General features: G+C 36.5%; 1 protein-coding gene across 13 annotated transcripts in view; it reads left to right on the top strand.

Annotated features, from left to right (window-relative positions):
• LOC131436975 (filamin-A) overlaps nt 1–22591 on the top strand; it is a 165953-nt gene that overhangs the window by 929 nt on the left and 142433 nt on the right. For 2 of the 13 annotated variants that reach the window (XM_058606051.1, XM_058606018.1), the window contains exon 2: nt 8351–8687. In XM_058606051.1, the coding sequence (XP_058462034.1) occupies nt 8670–8687 (18 nt within the window). In that variant the 5' untranslated portion in view covers nt 8351–8669. Of the gene's footprint in view, nt 1–8089; nt 8280–8311; nt 8688–21464; nt 22135–22591 lie in introns of those variants that run through there. The other 11 variants (XM_058606010.1, XM_058606003.1, XM_058606088.1 and 8 more) reach the window with 9 other exon arrangements.

The raw sequence follows: 22591 nt of genomic DNA, 5'->3' as shown, positions 1-22591 counted from the left end.
CTGAATAAACATTTGCGAACAAATCCAGTTGCACTGTACGGGTCCTGTCTGTACAGTGCATAAGATCCATGCAATTATGCTACCATAATTGACACCGAGTACTCTCAAGTAGCACTTTGAATGGCACTCGTCGACATTGACATATTTTCAACTGTCGAGTTCCGTGTGTGTGTGTCCGATGCAAGCAACCAACAACCATATGGCGCAATCGAAACGGATTTCTGAAACTGCACAAATCGAAATGACCTTACGGGTTGAGTCTTTCGGTTGCTAATGTGTATTTTAGCAGATTTGTTTGAGAAAGGACTAGGATTTAAATTGTTCCTATTCTGGAAAATTAGAATGTTGCTTCTCAAATTTCGGATTTTTTTTACTATTTGTGCATATCTTGTTATATATTAAATTTGAAAATGAGATTCGAAAAAGACGTTCTTATGAAATGTTGGAATTTTTCCTTTGTCAGAAAAAAATCATATAAAGAAAGAAAGTAAATGACTTTCTAAAATCACTCTTCTAGTGTACAAACGTTATTTGTTTAATTGGAATAAGGTTCAACATTTCGAAATACCAAGCTAATTACGGTTTGAGTTCGTTCCAATCTGAGGACTGTCACAAAAAGACACGAGAAAAAATTACGATTAAAAGACCACGAAAAAATAAATAACGACTTCAGGACGACATGACGAAAACGTGCCAAAAATTACTTTTCAGAAGCTAATATATAGTTGCTTTCGAGGAACAATACTGGAAACATTTTTCTGGTTTCTTAAAGTATCATCGTTAAATTGATAATAGAATAACATTGAAAAAAAAAATTTATGTGAGTTTCGTCTTCGACTTAGCATTTCATTTTTAACTGTCACATGCCATTCAGAAGTTCAATGTCAATTCGTGTCAATGATATTCGCGTGAAGTGGATGTAGTAAGTACCTCTAAAAAGAGGGGGGGGGGGCGTAATATTTGTAACGGAAGTACTGAACGGATTGCTATCACACTTGGCATAGATATTTCTAACTCTTCAGAGAGGGTCATTAGAACGTTTTTACGGGGGAGAGTGTGTAGCAAGTTTCCTATAACAAGGGGGGGAGGCAATGATGAAGGTCATACATACTTTTCGAAAAACTCTTGGGTCTTATGGTCTTAAGGGTATTTGTGGGAGTGGATATGAGTGCTTCTAAGAAAGAAATTTTAATGTTCAGGTAATAGAATTTTCAAAAAAACGATATCTTGTGCTAAGGACTTCAGATGAACCTAAGAGAATTTTGAGGAACGGGTGGAAAGGGGGGGGGGGGGGCGGTTGGAAATTGATACTTTTTTAATAGCACAGATACTTTCTACATTACTCAGAAGTTGTTATAAGGATTATCACGGAGGAGAGCTTTAGTAAGTTAAAAAATAAGGGAAGTTCAATATATTTGTCTAGAAGCATTGACGAAAACAATACAACTTATGTATCAAATGAGATTAATAGGTTATTTTAAGGGAAAGAGAGTGTATCAAGTGCTCCAAAAGTGTAAGGTAAAATTGATCGGTTTTACGAAAAACATAAAAACATAAAACTGACCCGATTTGACGATAATGCCATTAAAATTATGATTATTGTAAGATCTGAGATGGCACACTGGCCGTGGGCATTCTTAATATGCACGGAGTATTGTTCAATCGGGTTACCGTGTTTCACTTTCATATTCAGAGTATTTCGAGGAACAGGACAATTTCTAGAATCTTTTTGCGGCCTTGCCTGCATGAAACATTTCCGAGCAACGCCGGGTAATTCAGCTAGTTGTTACATAAAACATACACTGTTGTAGTTACTGCACATGAAGTTTCAATGATTAGACAGTCCATAGTTGTTTCATCCAAACTCGAAACTAATGATCGAAAAACCCCGTCTCTTGCCTTTTATATGCAAGCACAAAGCTGTTTTGGTAGGATCTAGCATTCCACCACTACTTGAAACGTGTTGTAGGGGGGTTCACAAAAACCTACATTTATCTACGAGGTGGAAGGGGGAATAGAAACGTTCTACAATCACTGTGCAAATTAGGCAACCCACAATTTTTTTTAATCCATGTTTAAAAAGGAAGAATGAAAGATAAACACTCCTGGAAATTTTTTCTGGCTACCTAGAGTTTCATTGATTCAAGGCTTCAGTCTTTTTCAAGGCTACCTGTATCACTAACAGTCTAAGTCTTTTTAAAGACTAACAATTAGTCAGCCTTTCTCAAGGCTATACAAAGAGTGATAATAGAGTGACTAAGAAATTAATCAGCCTTTTTTAAGGCTAGCTATTCAAAGAACTATTCTTCGAACTAATCAGTCTTTATTAAGACTACCACAAAATCAGTCTTTATCAAGACTTTTCCAAACTAGGAGTCTAATCGAAGACTAATTTAGCCTAGTTAATTTAATTTAAAATTTCATTCATTTCAAAAATGCCTGCGTCTAACCGGAAAGGCAACAAGCCTAAGGCTAAAAATAATTCAATACGAAATAAATCACAATCCGTTATTCAACATTTTTCTAATAACATTCACGATCTTATAGAATCTGAATGTAAAAATAAAAGACAACGGACGGATTTCCCTTCCGTTGATCCTATGCCGTCTAACAATATTTACGAGATTCTTCCTGAATCCGATTGTAGCGACATAGAAGAAAATTCTTCAAAAATTCCCAAAATGGACGCTTGTCGTTCTGGGAAGAAATATCAATCTATGCCACCAGTGACGGTGATGATTTCCGACTTCAAAGCATTCCGTACTGAGCTTTCTACTTTTCTCCCGGAAGTAAAAGTCTCATTTCAAATCGGACGAAGAGGAGAATGTCGAGTCTTGGTTGATGGATTGGAAGATTATGAACGTCTTATCCGATATTTGTCCTAGAAACTTCATAAATTTTATTCATATGATATAAACTCAGACAGACCCTTCAAAGCTGTCTTGAAAGGCTTATCAAATGATCAAAGTACTGATGAAATTAAAAATGAACTGAAAGAATTGCTTGGTTTTGCCCCTTCCCAAGTAATACTTTGAAAAAAAAGAGCAAATGGTACTTCTAAACCACGCTCTGGAATTTCCCATGAACTTTACCTAATACACTTCAATCGAAGTGATGTAAACAATTTGAAAATTTCAGAAAAAGTACGCTTCATTTCCCACATTAAAATTCATTGGGAACATTACAAACGGCATAATCGTATTGCAAACTTAACGCAATGTCGTCGTTGCCAAGGCTTCGGCCATGGAACCAAAAATTGTCATATGGATATACGGTGTTTGAATTGTGGTAAATTGCATTCGAAAGACGTTTGTCCAATGAATGAAACCACTGATAAATTTTCATGTTCAAATTGCGATGGAAATCATAAATCCAATTATTTGAAATGTCTTGTCAGGGAAAAATTTTTAAACGCTCGTTCGCTTAGACAACAAGTCAAATCAACGACCTTAAATTTACAGAACATACCTGAAAATCAAAAAACCGTTACAAATGCCACGCCTAATTCTTCTAAGGCACTTATTTCTTCGAATTTAAAACAAAAAACAGGTACGCCTGCCAATTCGTCTTCTAACGAAAACAATTTATTGACAGGTAGATCGACCTCGTCATCATCTTCTTCTAATGTCACTTATGCTAGTATAACAGGTAGAAATCTACCACTTAATTCTTCTAATGTAAATAATCAAAACACAGGACCGCCTTGCAGTTCATCTTCTAACGAAAACAATTTATTAATAGATAGATCGGCCATATCATCTTCTTCTAGTGGCAGTTCTAATGGCAGTCTACCTACAAATATTCCTTCAATGCCATTCGCTTCTTTAAATGAAGTTGATTTAGGCGATATAACTGAAAATAAAATGATCTACCTACAGGATCAACTTTTTCAAATGAGCATCCGAATGAATTCGACTTCATCACTTTTGGAAGCATTTCAAATCGGATGGCAATTTGCAAATAATATTATAATGAATTTAAAATTTAACAGTGATGTTAAATAATTATTTGAATATTTGAAATTGGAATGCTCGATCTTTGAAATCGAGTGGAGATGAATTTTATAATTTTCTCAAAGTTCACAAAATTCATATTGCCATTGTGACAGAAACTTTTCTTAAACCAAATGTCAAATTGGAAAGTAATCCACATTATGTGGTTCATCGATTTGACAGGTTTACTGGAATGCGTGGTGGAGATTTTTGTCCAACGGCAAATTAAACATTGAATTTTACCTTCTTATAATACTAAAGTTATTGAAAGCTTGGGAATCGAAGTTGAAACCATTCATGGAATTTATTTCATCGCTGGAGCATATTTGCCATTCCAATGCATCGGCGAACAATTAAATTTCTTTAAAGGCGATTTGCAAAAACTCACAAGATATCGATCGAAATTTTTCGTAATAGGGGACTTAAATGCTAAGCATGTCCAGTGGAATTGTAGGTAAAATAACAGTAATGGTAAAATACTTCATAAATCACTCTCAGCTGGTTACTTCACAGTTCTTCATCCCAGTAATCCGACTTGTTTCTCCTCCATGAAAAACCCGTCTACAATTGATCTGGTTCTAACGGATCAAAGTGACATTTGTAGTGAACCGATTACACATGCTGACATTGACTCAGATCATCTTCCAGTAACATTCAGATTTTCCAACGAAGCTTTAATTAATCCAATTAGTTCTATATTCAACTATCATAGAGCTAATTGGTTGGATTACAGATCTCACATGGAAAATCATGTGGATCATGAAACTATTTTAGAAAATCTGCGGACATCGACACAGCAATTGATAATTTGAATCATTACATTATCGAAGCTAGAAATCTTTCAGTTCCCAAAGCTCAAACTAAATTAAATTCTCCTATCATCGATTACAATCTTCAACTGCTCATTCGGTTGAAGAATGTTCGTCGACGACAATATCAATGTTCTCGTGATCCTGCTATGAAAAACATAGTTAAGGGTTTACAAAAAGAAATTAAACATAGATTTACTCTTTTGCGGAATGAAAATTTCGCTAAAGAAGTTGAACAAATTAAACCATATTCTAAACCTTTCTGGAAACTTTCTAAGGTTCTTAAGAAACCTCAGAAACCAATTCCTGCTCTCAAGGAAGGAAATCAAATACTTCTTACAAATGGCGAAAAAGCTCAAAAACTTGCTCAGCAGTTCGAGAGTGTACACAATTTTAATTTGAACGTTGTGAGTCCTATTGAAAATGAAGTCTCACTGAAATATGATCATATTTCAACCCAAGTGTTATCACAAGATGACATTATTGAGACGAATTTTGATGAAATTAAATCAATTATTAGGAAACTCAAAAACATGAAGGCTCCTGGTAATGATGGAATTTTTAATATTCTTATTAAAAATCTTCTCGATGTTGCCTTGAGACTTCTGGTTAAAATTTTCAACAAGTGTTTTTCATTAGCTTACTTCCCAAAAAGATGGAAAAACGCTAAAGTAATTCCTATCCTCAAAACTGATAAAAACCCAGCAGAAACATCAAGTTATCGACTAATTAGCTTACTTTCTTCTATCAGTAAACTTTTTGAAAAAATTATCTTGTTGAGAATGATGTCTCATATAAATGAGAATTCAATTTTTTTTACCAGAGCAGCTTGGATTTCGTCATGAACATTCAACTACTCATCAACTTGTAAGAGTTACGAACATGATAAAAGCAAATAAATCTTCTGGGTTATCAACTGGAGTTGCTCTTCTAGACATAGAAAAAGCATTCGACAGTGTTAGGCACAAAGGTTTAATAGCAAAAATGTCTGATTTCCAGTTTCCTATTTATTTGATTAAAATGATTCAAAATTATTTAACTGATCGTACTCTTCAGGTTAGCTATCAGAATTGTAAATCTGAATTGCTACGCGTACGAGCCGGTATTCCGCACGGTTCGAGCGTAGCTTCAATCTTATATAATATTTTTACTTCTGATCTTCCAAATCTACCCGTTGGTTGTCAGAAATCGTTATTCTGTGACGACACAAGTCTGTTAGCCACAGGTAGAAATCTAAGAGTTATCTGCAGTCGCCTACAAAGAAGTTTAAATATTTTCAGTGATTTTCTGTCAAAATGGAATATTAACAAAATGCAGCAAAAACGCAATTAATTATCTTTCCTCATAAGCCAAGAGCTTCTTTTCTTAAACCAAACAATAATCACATTCTCAAATTGAATGGCTTGGAATTGACATGGTCTTATCAAGCTAAATACTTAGGTTTAACGTTTGACAAAAAACTCACTTTCAAGGATCACATTGAAGAAATCCAGGCAAAGTGTAATAAATATTTATATCCTCTTATAAACAGAAATTCTAAGCTCTGTCTAAAAAACAAATTGTTAATTTATAAACAAATTTTTAGACCAGCCATGCTTTATGCAGTATCAATTTGGTCTAGTTGTTGTTCCACCAGGAAGAAAACGCTTCAAAGGATTCAGAATAAAATTCTGAAAATGATTTTGAAGCGTCCTCCCTGGTTTAGTACAAATGAGTTACACAGACTCACAAATATAGAACCATTAGATGTAATGTCACATAATATTATAAGCAAATTCCGACAAAAATCGATGCAATCTTCAATTGAATCGATTCGCTCTCTGTATTAATCAGTAAGTTAGTATATAAGTTCCTTTTCCCCATTACACAATACAAGTAGGTTTAGAAAAAAGAGATTTGAGATTTAGTTCGTAAAAAGAGATAATGTAAAAAAAAGTTTTCGTAGACGGAGGTTAGGGTGTACAGTTTTTGTTTTGTGTCACCTGAACCAAGTTCACCATTGTGTTCTGTGAACGGTTTGTATTTTCAAAGCACTTGTCCAGTATAAGGGCTTCACAGGTTCTATTATCAATACGTCGTTTACTACAGTTTATTATAAAAGCAAACATTTAACTGAGACGGTTAAGGGTATTGTAACTCTAGTCGTGCTCATCTAAATTCAAGTAATTTCAGTATAAACATCATGTTTGAATAGGTCTATAATGACTCCCTAGACGTATTCACGTCAGTTTTGCTATGTTACTGACATTACCCACCCACTGTTTTTCTTTTGCAGATCCCGAGCAAGTAAAACAAAGTAAAGTCTCGTGCAAGGTGCTGATGTTTCAATTCTAGGAACGCAAGTAAAATTAGTGGACTGTGGTGTCCAGTCTCTTGAATATAACTGATGAGGAATAGCGTATGTTTATGTATCTTTATATTGATTTCCGTAACATCGCATATGCGATGTTTCCAGAAAAAAGATGAAACAGTTTGAAAAATTCCGCACGGCAGTAAGCAAATAAATAAACAGAAAAGATGATTTAGTAAGCCGTTTCGGGACCCACAAACAAAAAATAAAAGACAGCATTCGCTGTTTAATCCGACACATTTAAAAATAGCCGCAATTTTTTCTACCTTTCCTGGGGCAGTGCAAATTCCCTACTGAAAACGGTTGTGGGAGAGTCGAAAAGCATTTCGGAACAACGCCGATGCGAAGAAAGTAAATCGTCATGTTTGTTATGACCGATTGGCTCTGTCCTCTTGTTCCCGTTGGATGTCCTGTCCCCCGCAACCCAGCTCAGAAACGGTTGTTTACCGACAAATTCCGAGTATAAAAATATCAGCCAACCCATCAGTGCTCACATGACAACATCAGAAGCGCGAATTTTACGCGACCGATTTACAGCGGTTATTGGGAAGATGAAGATGTTTTTTTTTCTCGATTGTATTCTGGGCCTGGATACTTTTTTTTCGTCGCTCGCAAATGTTTTTCGTCTCGATGAAAGAACAAAAAAACGACTCAAAACAGGTGAATCAAAACTCTATGTTTACATCACTGCAAATCAAGCTTAGCTCTGGGTGCTGCGCTCGCCTGTGGATTTCTTTTAGCGAAGAAATCCGCAAATAAAAATTTGGCAAAAATAGCTCCGAACCTTCGAAGCAGCTGCTCACACTCCACACAGTCTACCGTCTCTAGTTCGAACAATTGACCGATGCGCTCATCGAACGCGAGTTACGGAAAAAGACAGGCGATGGGAGGTTGAGACTGTGCCTCACCATGTTCACCTGCTCCCGGTGTGATTCGAGGGATCAACGAGACCCGAGAACAACGGAATTCTAGGACGATCGTAGTGCCAAATTGAATGATGTTACGTACATTCGTGGACGTGGTGATTGTTGATTTAGTGACGAAATCGAGAAAACGGAAATAACAGTGAATAACAGGAATTTTAGCAGTGAAGCAGCCTTTGAACACCGGAACACGCACGAAACGAAGGTTAAACAATTATGTCTTTTGTCGTTGTTCAGTGTAGTGCTAATAAGTCTGTGAATTTCATGTGATTACAGAAAAAAAATTTTAAAATTCGGATTAAGTGACTTCAAGGAAGTTCAGGGTTCTGGTAAATGTCCTAAAATTTACAGTCAATACAGGAGGAATTCTATTTTCCAACCACACACACATAGACACATACATACATACATACACACATTTCATCAGCGCATCAAAGTGACCTTGAAAAACTCCGCGTGGTAGCGCCGCCGCCGCCGCCGTCGACAGAATCGAGTTCGTGAAAAACTCACTTTTCACACTTTTCCCGCACAACCAAATCACCCACAGAAAAAAAAGCATACAAACGTGAGACGCGGGGAAACCACTTGAATCGCAATGGATGTCCAAATACAGGTATTTGCACAAAGGTTTCTGGGTAGCTGGTGGATCATTGCTCTATCTCTATTGGCTTATTATTAACTATATATGCAACACTAAATGGCGGTAGTATTTCCTAGTAGAATAATTTTAGTCTTCAAGTGATGTACTCTCACAGCTCACACGTAATAAGGTTTTGGCTGCAACTCTCAGTTGGTAGAAACTAAAACAAACAAAAAAATGGATCCAAGTACCCTGGCAATTAGCATAACTAGAGGAATATTTAGATGATTTGTTAACACTACGACCTAATCTACGATCAGTACAGAGATTAATTCTAATCCAATGAAACGCCGTGGTCATAAAATTCGACTACAGAAATAAGGAAGCATCAAGTTTCAAATCGTTATGTAATCGAAACAAAACAGAACACAAAAACAGCCACTTTGCATACTTTCATTTTCCAAAATAGATCTAGACTGTCTTTTGAAAAGGGCTACACTTTTTTACCCATTTGAGAGATTGCTGGAAAAGAAAAAGATTTTGTTAGAAAATTTTTTTTCCATTAAAAAATGTCCATCTTGCAACATTTGAAAGGTCGACAGGAAACATAGTGAAATTACCTTGGGACAAAAATTCATAGAACTCGAAAATTTTGTATTTTTGTAAATCGATTTTGAATTTTGAAAACGTTTTTTTGACACTTTTTAACCCATATGAGAAAGTGCTGGAGAAGGAAAAGTTTTTGTAAGAAAAACTTTTTTCCCTTAAAAAATGTCCATATTTCAACATTTGGAAGATCGACAGGAAACATAGTGAAGTTACATTGGGACAAAAATTTATAGAATTCGAAAATGGTGTTTTTCTGTAAATCGACTTTGAATTTTGAAAATCGTTTTTTTATTTCAGTGTAGGAATCGAATAGACGAAGCTCGCACCAAAAAGTGTTCGGATTTAGCAGTTTTTGTTAGAATTTTTTTTTTCATTAAAAAATGTCCATTTTGCAACATTAGGAAGGTCGACAGGAAACATAGTGAAAGTACATTGGGACAAAATTTCATAGAATTCGAAAATGATTTTTTTTTTCGTAAATCGACTTTGAATTTTGAAAATCGTTTAATTTTTTATTTGAGTGTAGGAATCGAATAGACGAATCTCGCCCCAAAACATGTTCGGATTTGGTAGCACCCTCTCAGATTTGGTAGCACCCTCTCAGATTTGAAATTTTGCCACAAAAAGCAACTTTGCTTGCTTTGTTTTTTTCCCAAAATTGATCTAGACTGTCTTTTAAAAAAGGCTAAACTTTTTCTACCAATTTTCGTCAAAAAATATTGTTGCAAAATGACAAATCCCACAAATAAGTGTTGTACTAATGATTTTCACAAAATAAGTCAAAGTTTCGAGAAAAATTACTGCAAAAAAATTCTTATCGAGTCCTAAACTGAAAAAAATTTGACTTTAAAAATTTAAAATTGACTTGCAAAAAAAACCTTATTTTTGATTAAAATTTATCCCAAGATAGGCGAACATGTTTCCTACAAACCGTCTATGCATTGCAAGATGGACACTTTTAAGAAATAACACTTCTTAATCCACCTAGTGGTGTGATAATGCATTTCTCATGCCATTTAAATAGTTTCATTAACCTCTTGACGCTCATGGGGAAATATATTTCTCTTCTATAAAAATCGTTATCGATTCTTCAATTATTAATAAATCGATGTGTTTTTTTTTTACTGAATGATAAAAAAACTTATTTACAAGGCGACAAATGTGTTTCTGAACGAATAAAAAAGAACTATCAATCTTTATTGCACGTTTACGTCACCTATAACTATTATATGTTTGGAACCAGAAGTGACAGCCAATTTATAACTTGATAATTGAATAGTAGCTTTCAAATGAGCCAAGACTTATTGAAATCGACTTAGCGTTATCTGAGAAAATTGAACGATAACAAAACAACGCGTTTTGTCGGTTGCGTCATTTATACCATTACATCTCCGGAAGTGACAGCCATTTGATCTTCGAATTTGATCAATAGCCTAATAATAACTTTTCAACTAGGCCGGTTAACATCGGTTAAGCCATCTTTGAGAAATTGAACGGTAAAATAATGCATTTTGTCGGTTACGTCACTTATACCATTATATCTCCGGAACCGGAGGTGCCCGTCATTTGATCCTCGAACTTGGTTCAAAATTCAATAGCGGCCATTAAACGAGCTTGTGCTCGTTAAAATCGGGTCAGTCATCTCTGAGAAAATTGAACGGCGAAAAAACAATGCGTTTTGTTGGTGAACTTTTTTCCCTTAAAAAAAACTCATCTTGCAACATTTGGAAGGTTGGCAGGAAACATAAATACCTACTTTGGGACAATGTCTTATTGAATTCGAAAATGGTATTTTTTGTAAATCTGTTTTGAATTTTGAAAACCGTGTTTTTTCAGTGTAGGATTCGAATAGACGAATTTCGCACCAAATCGTGTTCGGATTTGACAGCACCCTACAACAATTTGACCCTACATGATTTGACTAAAACTTTATCACAAAAAACATCTTTGCCTACTCTGTTTATCCAAAATTGACCTAGACTGTCTTCAAAAGGGCTAGACTTTTTTTTACTAATTTTCGGCAAAAAATATTGTCACAAAATGACAAATCCTACAAAAAAGTTGTACTAGTGATTTTCACAAAATCAGTCAAAGTAAAAATACAGTCGAGTAAAAATACTGTGAAAAAATATTTATCGAGTCCTACACTGAAAAAATCGATCTTAAAATTTTCAAGTCAAATAACTAAAAACAACATCCTTTATTTGAGCAAAATTTTTATTAAGATAATAATTATGTTCCTTGTGAACCTTCCATATGTTGCAAAATGGTCTTTTTAAGGGAAAAAAAGTTTTTCAATTTTTTTTCCTTAAAAGTTCCCAGTTTTCAACGTATACCAGGTTGATAGGGAACATACCCGATCAGATGGTAATAACAGAATTATAACAACTGGAGTAATTTATTTCAGAAATATGTTGTAACAAATTTTGAAATATTTTTGGCTGGTAAGCTGTTTAAACAACAAAAATCATAAGTCAATTGTTACGGTTATTAAATTGAAATTCGAATTGCTATCGCATCCACCATATTCGCTGAATTCAGCCCCCATTGACTATATTCGGTTTTCATATTTGATGAAGAAGCTTGCTGGAAAGGGATTAGCTCATTACTGAGACCGAAGAGTTTGCCCAGGATAAGAGTGGTGAAAAAGTTGTGTAGAAATGTTGAAACGCCGTTGTTACAATTTTATTTCTCTTCAAGGAGATCACATTGAGGAATAAAATTGAAATTTATTTCCTTTGTCAGATTACTTTGTACAACATTCTAGTTCAATTTTTTCCTTGGTGCTTTATTGCATCTTTTCTCTCTATTAAATTTTCGATGTTAACCCCTTATATCAGGACAATTAAAAAGTTTTCGATACAACTTTGCATAAAAACTCGAATGAAAATATAACGCATAAAAAGAGACTTGCGTTTCCCTTGGCCGAAGATAACGAGCTTGCTTCAGTCCTTTTCCAGGCACTTGTTTTAAGTAATAGTTTATCCAAGTTTCATCAACACGTTTCCGAAGTGCACTCGCGTTCGTGTTTTTAGATAAAGATCAGTAGAAGGCCACACCGGGGGCCTGTCACCACCGTTATGGGTTTCATCGGAAGTGAAATTTTGGCCACTACGAAATTCTCGAAACTAATAATTTACTTCGGTGTGATTTGAAGAAGAACAAGTCTCGTAACATTTAACAGTTAGTTGTTTTCAAAAAGCAAGAAAATTTTTCGTTCGCCAAAAGACTTGAATATTTGCTACTTGCTCAGAAATGGATCATCAAGTAGTGACCTGTGTGTCTGAATGTGTTTGAATGTCCGTCTGTGTTGTTGTTTACATTCGTGCATGGTTTTTCGTGTCTTGTTATGTGTCAATCTTCGTGTTTCGATTTTTTTTTCAACACTCGGTAAATGAAAAAATCGACTCAGAATTGAAATTGCAATTTTAAGTTCATACGAACATTTGTTTACTTTATATCTTTTTTTTTAGTTTAATTCTATTAGGACAAACTTATTTTTTTTAGTATGCAGTTGCAAATTTCCTGTTGAATAATCAAATTTTGTTGAATTTTCTCCGTTAGATTTTTATTTCAGACGACAACGAATTGCTGCGGCTTCAGGAATTCGTTTACAAAAATGAATGTTTTATCCATACGAAGGTATTTCTGTACATTGAACCACAACATTTGTACCAATTCCGGGTGACGAACAGATTTAAGTCTGTTATGAAAGCAGCAAAACCCAGCTGTATTAACTTGTCAACGAAGAAGTCCTTCTCCTAGGAAACATGGTGTTCTAACCAAAGTCACAGATGAATAATAGTTGCTGTAGTAAGACTAGTTTCGGGCATGCACGCACGAAGCATCTCACGTAGGCCGAGTTTCGACGGTTTTGTTGAAATCTGCAAAGAACTCATTGCTTAATTTTCCATAGAAGAAGCTACTGTTTTGGAAATGATGTATTTGAATCAGAGCTATCGAAGCTCCTTTTTTATGCAATTGTCGCCACAGTTTCATAGTTACAGTACGTTAGTATGTTGGGAACTAATATGAGCCACTGTAACCATTTTAGATCGGAGTAATGCACTTCTTCAGCGGTTTTTGAACAACACTAAGATGAAGACGCTAAACCCAATGAATTATTAACGCCTATTGCGAATCATTAAAGCTCCGTTTGGTACATTATAAATAATTAACAGTTTGTTTTTTATGGTACAGCTACGAATTCCTTGCCAGGTAAACGATTTTCTGGTGAATAGTTTGGTACTTTCACCACTGAAACAAGCTTTTAACGTATTTCAAATGTATCCCCTATAACAAAAAGTGTCCGGATTTTTGGTTCTCAAGACTATCGTTATTGCTTCGTCATTTTTCTGTTTTAAATAAAAAACAGAACTACTCAGTGACAGGATAGAAGATTATCTACAGTGTTATGTTGCCACCGATTCGCAGACCACTGGAAGAGAATGGTTATTCTAAACCACCAGTCAAGCCATTACGGAACGACGGTCGAACGACAAACTGAATGACCGAATTGTGCGTAGCAATCCGGATTCGGCATTTGCTTCCGACTGATGTCACGAAGAAGCAATATCGCTGTCGGATGTTTGTAAATACCACAGTGGGCTAAAAATAGTAATTTAGATTATTTGCGAGCACTGCCCCGGTGGGAAATAAAACCAGAAACGTTGTTGATAAAAGAGTGCTACAATTTCATAGACTTTTTTTTATTACTTACTATCGAGAAATTTCGAGATGGTACAAACATACAATGTTTAAATTTGAACCTAATTAGAAACACGTGTACAAACAGGTTGTGATAAAGACGAATCCGGTAAACGTAGCCCTGGAATGATCAAGATAGTACTCGAATCTAAGATCGAACGAGATGTTCGGTACCTTTGCTATCATCGTCTTGGTAGCAGCCAACCGTCTGTGATTCACAGCCTAGCCAACCGGCATGGGTATTTGCGTTTTGTTATGGTTACAAGTGCGCCGGTTCGATATTTGCGGCGATTGTGACTCAGTGGGTTCTAGAGAAGACGTGTTGTCTGCTGTCTGTACCGATTATTAGTGGGTGGTAATGGGAAATTCATTTATCTTACCACCGTGTGAGAATATGTAGATGGATCAGACAGCGCATTTGCCATTACAGAAAATGCTCGTCATTTTGTTATTTATATATAGTAACGTGTACGTTAGCAAGCATCCAAAATATCTGTGTTTTGTCTTCAATCGTTATGCGTTGAGGAACCCAATGATTCATAAAAGCTTCGTTGTGATATATTTTTTTGGGACATGTTAAAATATCACCAACTTAACAGGAAGACGACGACTCATTCGGCTCTCCTATAGGTGTAGTTGAGTCGGATATCTAGGTAGCAAATTGTACGACCATTGAATCATACCTATTGATAGATGTCATTTTAATCTCTGGGCAGCTAGCTGCATAGAGAAGACGGCCTTACTTTCGTACAATATTAACGGTTATTATACGCGTCATTTTATGATCACACGTGTTATCGAAATTGTCATCACCTTTTGGCAACACGACGATTTTCCTCCATATAGCCAGGAAATAAATCCGCACACCCAAGAATTGGAATACTAAAAAATGAGTACTGTATTTTGTCACTTAAAATCTGGATACACTATTTACTGTAGTGCTCCAAGTTTTTTTTAAGTAGTTTATGTTGAAATGTTTTTAAACAAACATTTATTTTGAACTGCAACGTTGTAAATCCGATTTCCCTAAACAGCATTCTATCGCTCGGCATCGGAAGCTTTGTTTGCAAGTGTTGAGAACGATTGGGACAATCCCAGGGTAATGAGTTTTTTTAGGAAATACGAAAAATGCATTCTTATGGACGATGAAACATATGTGAAGAGGGTTTATGGGCAGGACAAAAGTTGTATAAATTCATATACATCCCCTCACCTCGATGGTGATGGCCCTCAGCAACGTCCAATTTCTTTTTTTTTAACTCGCAAAAATCCAATGATCTGGCAAGGTACTTGTAGCTGCGGAAAAAAACCAGACTATGGATACCTAAATGTACAAGTAGTAGTGCCTGAAATTGTCGTACTCTTCCATCAATTGGAACTCAAGATGAACCTGTAAAGTTTTGGCTTGATTTGGCAAACCGTCACTACAGTGGAAAAATACAACATTGGATTCTTGATAACGAGGTGGATATCTTTGAAAAGGGCATTTTTCTCAATATTGGACAGTTGTCAAATTGTCAATTTTGAAAAGGTAAACTTTAAAAAAAGTATTAATTATCAGCAATGTATGATTTAAAACAAACATTCAAGATGCGATTTTTTAAATTCAAATTTTCCCAATCTTGAAAAATTATTGAAATTTTTTTTCAGTGTATTTTTTTAGAGTACTCAATTGATTCCCTAAAACGAATTTCGCACCAAATCTTTTGTCTCGGCTATACTCGAAAAATGACAAATCCTACAAAAAATTCTCATAAAAAAACCATTGAAAAAAATCTGATCGAGCCCTACATTGGAAAAACTGGTTTCTAATTATTTAAAGTCGGGTTTACAAAAACAACATTTTTGGTATGAGTGAAATTTAGTCCCAAGATAGGTGCAAATGTAACAGTTCGGCTGATAAGTTCGTATCGTTTAATAGAAACACACATTTTTTTCCCAAAATTCGTTTTTATTATTCAACATAATTGCCATCAGAGGCGATACAGCGATTATAGCGATCTTCCAACTTTTCGATACTATTTTTGTAGTACGATTTGTCCTTTGCCTCAAAATAGGCCTCAGTTTCAGCGATTACCTTTTCATTGCTTCTAAATTTTTTACCAGCGAGCATTCTCTTGAGGTCTGAGAACAGTAAAAAGTCACTGGGGGCCAAATCTGGAGAATACGGTGGATGAGGGAGCAATTCGAAGCCCAATTCGTTCAATTTCAGCATGGTTTTCATCGACTTGTGACACGGTGCATTGTCTTGATGAAACAAAACTTTTTTCTTCTTCAAATGAGGCCGTTTTTTTTTTAATTCGTCCTTCAAACGCTCTAATAACGCTATATAATGGTCACTGTTGATGGTTTTTCCCTTTTCAAGGTAGTCGATGAAAATTATACCATGCGAATCCCAAAATACAGACGCCATAACCTTACCGGCCGATTTTTGAGACTTTCCACGCTTTGGGTTCGGTTCATCGCGTGCAGTCCACTCAGCTGACTGTCGATTGGACTCCGGAGTGAAGTGATGGAGCCATGTTTCGTCCATTGTTATATATCGACGAAAAAAATCGGTTTAAGTCGATATAACAGCTCCAAACACTGCTCAGAATCATCAATTCGTTGTTGTTTTTGATCGATTGTGAGCTCACGCGGCACCCATTTTGCACAAAGCTTTCTCATATCCAAATATTCGTGAATAATATGTCCAACACGTTCCTTTGATATCTTTAGGGTGTCAGCTATTTCGATCAACTTCACTTTACGGTCATTGAAAATCATTTTGTGGATTTTTTTCACGTTTTCATCGGTAACAGCCTCTTTTGGACGTCCACTGCGTTCATCGTCTTCGATGCTCATATGACCAGTACGAAATTTTGCAAACCACTTACGAATTGTTGCTTCGCCCGGTGCAGAGTCGGGATAACACTCATCAAGCCATTTTTTGGTATCGGCGGCACTTTTTTCATCAAAAAGTAGTGTTTCATCAACACTCGAAATTCCTTTTTTTCCATTTTTTTTTCACAATAACAAAAGTAGCTTCACTCAAAATGCAATATCTCACAAACTAATAATCAGACAGCTGTCAAACTTATACACGTATCTTCTGAAGGTTGGTACTAACTGAAAATGGTATGGATTCAATTCTAGTGGCGCCCTCTCATAGAAACGATACGAACTTTTCAGCCGATCTGTTACACTTTAGGGGAAAAAACCCTGCTTAATCTACTAGAGGCCGTATATACTACTGCGCACTCCACAAGTATCACGGGAGAAGGATACTTGTTAGTAAAAATTTCAGTATTGGTATTATTCGCGGGCGACTCAGTATGTTCCGGTTTCAAGATCCCGAGTGAACGTTTCAACAATATCCTATATTGAAGTCCCGAGAAGTCTTGATTCACAGCTCTTATTAGAGGAAACTGAAGAAAAATTTGCAATACTACCGCGTAAAGAATAAAAACTTCCCTATTTTTTATAAATGAAATTACGTGATACAAAATAAACGAGTGAATAGGATTTAGACAAAATAGTTGATTCATTGCATTGACATATTCTAAACAGTTGTTATAAAATCATTTTAAATCACCAAATAAAGGTCAACAGATTTCACACGCGTCTTGATTTTTCATTATTTCCGATTTTTTATTTTAATTATTTATTAAAATTATTGATTGGGTATATTGGTTGATCTGGGCAGCCGGCTGCCGAGAAAAATAAAAATTTATTGTTTGAAATATTAATTTATTACTATGCATTCAATTTTACTATGCATTCAATATACCGATATATGTTATCTCTGTTATTAACTTTGTAATATCAACGAATTTACGTAATAGTTGATTTTTATTATTCAACTTATAATCCTGAAAGACAATCAATAACATGGAAGAAGAAAACATTCCAAATAAAACTTTTCTCCGAAGCTAGACGGAAATTAATAGGTTGAATGAAGAGATAATTTAGTAAAATAGAGTAATCAGAAGTGAAACGTTAAAAATATTTGATAACTGAAAGGAAAAAGAAACTCCTGCAATTGTCGCCTTTTACGACATGGAAGCAGGAACCCAGTGGATCTATTCTTGGTTCATTTTTTTCCGCCGGATTCCACACGGCATCTAGGCTGGTATTGTCCGGAGAGAGCTAATAGGTGCTTTCAATCTCCTACTGGACCCCAGCACCTGCAATTATCCCTCTCCAAATGAAGAAAATTAAGTGAGATCAATTACTATGCAGTTCAGGAACCTTGTACGCGACCATAAGACTTCTCGTTTGAATCTAAGTTTGTGAAAATCGGTTCAGCCATCTCCAAGAAAAGTGAGTGACATCACCTTCATATTTTTGGTACATATCAACCTGTAATTCCGGAAGCAGAAATCAGATCACAATGAAACTCAGGAACTTTGTGTGGAATTATGATTAGAAAGTTTTTCAAAATCTATATGAAAATTACTAGTACACTTTGTAGGATATGTCATTTTTCGACTACAGCCATTTGAAATTTTTTTCTAATCCACCTAGTGGTATGACAAAGCCTTTCTTTTGTCATTTAAACAGTATTTTTAGAATATTTTATAATTTGGATAATCTCATCACAAATGTCTGACTATTGACTCAAATTCATTCAATTTATTTTGGGTAGTTAGCAAAAGCGTACGTCGCATATTCCACAACATTCTCGACAACAGAGGTATCAACAATTAAACTTAGATTCGTCGGTTATGTTACTTATACGATTGAATACCCGGAACCGGAAGAGACTACTTCGAATTATATTATTGAACCGATAGTAGCTTTCAAATCAGACTAAGATTGTTTAAACCGGTTTATCCATATCCGAGAGAAGTGCGCGTATGAAAAAAAGACCTTTAATTCAAATCTAAGTTTGTACAAATCGGTCACGTTTTTGAGAAAAATTTGTACACATATTTTAATTTTTTTTTCATTGCACATTTTACCCCATAACTCCGGAACCGGAAGTCCTATCCAAACAAAGTTCAAAAAAAATGTATGGGATCATAAGACCTTTCATTCGGATATAAGCTTGTGGAAATCGGTTCAGCCATCTCCGAGCAAAGTTAGTGCATAAAAAACCTTACGAACACACATTTTTTCACATTTTGCCCTGTTACTCCTGAGCCGAAAGTTCGATCTGGATAATTTTCAATAACAGAATATGGAACCAAGAGACTTTACATTCGAATTTAAGAAGTCGTATCCGGATGAAATTTGGTAGGATTATATGGGGTTGTAAGACCTTTTGTTTAAACCTACGCTAGTGAAAATTGGACGAGCGGTTTCTGAGAAAATCGAGTGCACCGGAAGTCCGATCCGGGTAAAATTCAGCACCCTATGGGACCAAGAGACCTTTCATTTGAATCTAAGTTTGTAGAAATTGGTCCAGCCATCTCCGAGAAAATCAAGTACATATTTTTGTTAAATACACACACAGACATTTGCTCAGTTCGTCGAGCTGAGTCGAATGGTACATGACATTCGGTTTTCCGGACCTTAGTTAAAAAGTCGGATTCCATAATGATTGCACAACCTTTCTGTATGAGAAAGCAAACAGAGCTTTCAAAAGACTCTAAATTGTGCGGGGATAAAAAATTGCCCTTGGTCGGTTACGTTACTTATACCATGAACACATGGATCAATAAGTCCCGAGACTAACAATGGAAACAACATTTTTTTTGCAATTTTTTTTTTATTCATCAACATAATCACCTTTTAGGGTGATACAATTGTTCCAACGTTTTTCCAATTTTTCAATACCATGTTTATAAAAAAAATTATCTTTCGCTTCAAAATAAGCTTCAGTTTCAGCGATGACCTCCTCATTAGAGCCAAATCTTTTTCCCTGGAGCATTTTTTCAAGATTAGCAAAGAGCCAGTAGTCAATCTGGCTAGTATGGGGGGTGGGGAAGCAGATCAAAGCCCAATTCGTTCAATTTCGCCATTGTTTTCATCGACTTGTGGCAGGGTGCATTGCAGCAACCGCGGCACCCACTTGGAAAAAATCTTTTTCATGCTTAATTTTTCATGAAACTTCCATATGATATCTGTGTCATCTCAGCAATCTCACAGAGCTTCACTTTACGATCTTTCATTATAATTTTTGTCACTTCCCTCACATTTTTCGGTGTAACGGCTTCCACAGGTCTACCCGAGCGTTCCGCGTCATTTGTGTCGGTACGACCACGTTTAAACTCGGCGAACCACCGACAAATCGTTGCTTTTGACAAGAGTCCGGATAACATTTTTCAATCCATTGTTTCGCTTGTACGGTGTTTTTATCCATTAAAAAACAATGTTTTATCAAAACACGAAACTCGGTTTTTTGCATTTTTTAAACAAACTACAAAACGACTTTACTCCAACCTCGATAACTCAGCTGTTTCTGGTCGGATCGACTTAAAATTTTGACCCGTTTCAAGCAAAGGTTAGTACTCTAGAAAGACGTGGTTACTGGTTTACTACGAGCACCATCTCTGCTTTAGTCTCGGAACTTATTGATCCATGTGTTATATCTCTGGACCCGGAATCGACAGCCACTTGATTATCGAACTCGATTCACTACCCAAAAGTAGTTTTCAAACAAACGTAAGCTTGTTAAAATCAGTTCAACCATCTCCGAGAAAATTATGTGAAAAGATAAATCTTTGGAAGGTACACACACATGAGTCGAATGGTACATAACACTATGGGTCTCCGAAGTTTCGAGTCGGGTTTTCCAGGAACTCTTCTACCTTTCTATAGAGAAAGGCAACAAAGCTAAAATAGATTTGACCCTTTTAGAGAGTCTAGACCAATTTAAAAAAAATATGCAAAGTGAATTTTTGTGGCTAACTCTAGATGCCCAAAAAGTTTTAAGCAAAATCAAGGGGGTTGCTGCCAACTCCAACTACGATTTGGTGCGAAACACGTCATTCGCTCGTTTAGAAAGGTTTTGACTCGAATTGGTATATCTTATGATTTGTTGTCCAAATACGGAATTGCTCTAGCTAGTGGATCAGAAATCAGTTTTAATACCCGATCGATTTGCTTGAGACAGATGCAAACTTGAAAGCAAGAAAGTAAAGAAGATCGATTACTCGATGATGGAAATTTCGCTCGAAAAGCTAGCTAAATCGATACTGTATCCGTTGCATACCTTGCGGAGTTTTTCAGTACACTCTTTCATCTCATCCATTTGAGCTGATATAGTCACTTTGTCAGCATTAACCAATTTCATCAAGGGGTAAAGCAAACACAACAGGGTCTCTCTCTCTGCCACGAGAAAATGCTCTCCCGCGGTAGACCGAGAATAAAAGACCCGCATGTAGAAATCAAAACATACCACAAACACCGCCACGGCACGTGACAGCATGCCTACTCTCCCTTACATGACACTACAGATAAGGGTGTTTGCGTGAGATGCAAATAAAAAAAAAAGACACGCAACCTCAAACTGCCGGCACTTTGATGAAATTGATTAAATTATGATGCGTTTGTTTTTTTTTTCAAAAGGATGTCTACTGTTTTTTAGTTCATTTTTGATTGCCCAAATGAACTGAATTGAAATGTATTAGGTTTTTCATAATTTGAAAAAAAGGAAAATTTTCATGATCAAACTGTGTTGGTGAAGCGATCAGAACCCAACGAGACAGGAAGAATCAACAAGTGGTAATAATCGGTGTCAGTCGAACACAAACAGAGAGACTCGGTAGAATCGACGGAGAGAGAGAAAGAGAAAGAGAGTTGTTGCGCGATAGCCATGTACGGACGATCTAGCATAAATTCCATCGGTGGTAGATCATCATCATCCACCACCACCACCAGTGATGGGGACGAGACTGGGGCTGGCGATCGTAACAGAGCCCAAAGCCTCATCAGCACCAGCAGCAACAGCAACAGTATTGGTGCCGGTGATTGTTCGTCGTCAGTTGAAACCGGACCGCGTTCAAGTCGAGACGTTCGCCAAAGTATTTCCAGTAATCGTAATTCCTCGGTTGACAGCAGCCATATCTACTGCAGTGCCGCCGCCGCCGCCGCCGGTCACCCCCAGAGTCCTGGTGCCGAGTACGATCCGAACGTGCTGAAGGCTCGCGCCAGTGTCCTTAGTCAATTGAGCAGTGTATTCGGCAGTGGTGGTCTAAAGCTCGTCCGTAACAACCCCACAACGCCACCGTTGGCACAGGTTAGGAATATTTCCCAAGGATGACGACGACGACGACTAAATATGACTCCCTAAAAGTTAACCGCGCATAATCTAATTATCGACTGTGGGAACTGTGGCCCCCTCGGAAACCGTGATGCGGGACGGACTGTAGAAATGTGTAATCAAAAGACGTTCCAAAAGGCTAAGCTCTAGCTGCTGACCAACGACGACGATGCTCCGGAGCCAATTGATCCCCTCTTTTGGGTCCCCGGTTTCGGTGTTGTTGTTGTTGTTTATTGTTCGGCTTGATCTAATGATGGCCTTTTGACGTTTCTGGGCCGTTCTGGACCACGGTGTGCGGCTTTGTGTGTGCTGCTGGTTATCTGCTTTATTGTTATTATTATTATTGCTGAGTGATATGTTCATTAACACTGTTTCGGTGCTTGTTTGTGAAGATTTTGCCCACTAATACCGGCTTGGATGGCTGAACTGGATT

The sequence above is a fragment of the Malaya genurostris genome, chromosome 1 (assembly GCF_030247185.1).
Source record: "Malaya genurostris strain Urasoe2022 chromosome 1, Malgen_1.1, whole genome shotgun sequence".
Taxonomy (NCBI): domain Eukaryota; kingdom Metazoa; phylum Arthropoda; class Insecta; order Diptera; family Culicidae; genus Malaya; species Malaya genurostris.
This window is presented reverse-complemented; position numbering and strand designations above follow the sequence as displayed.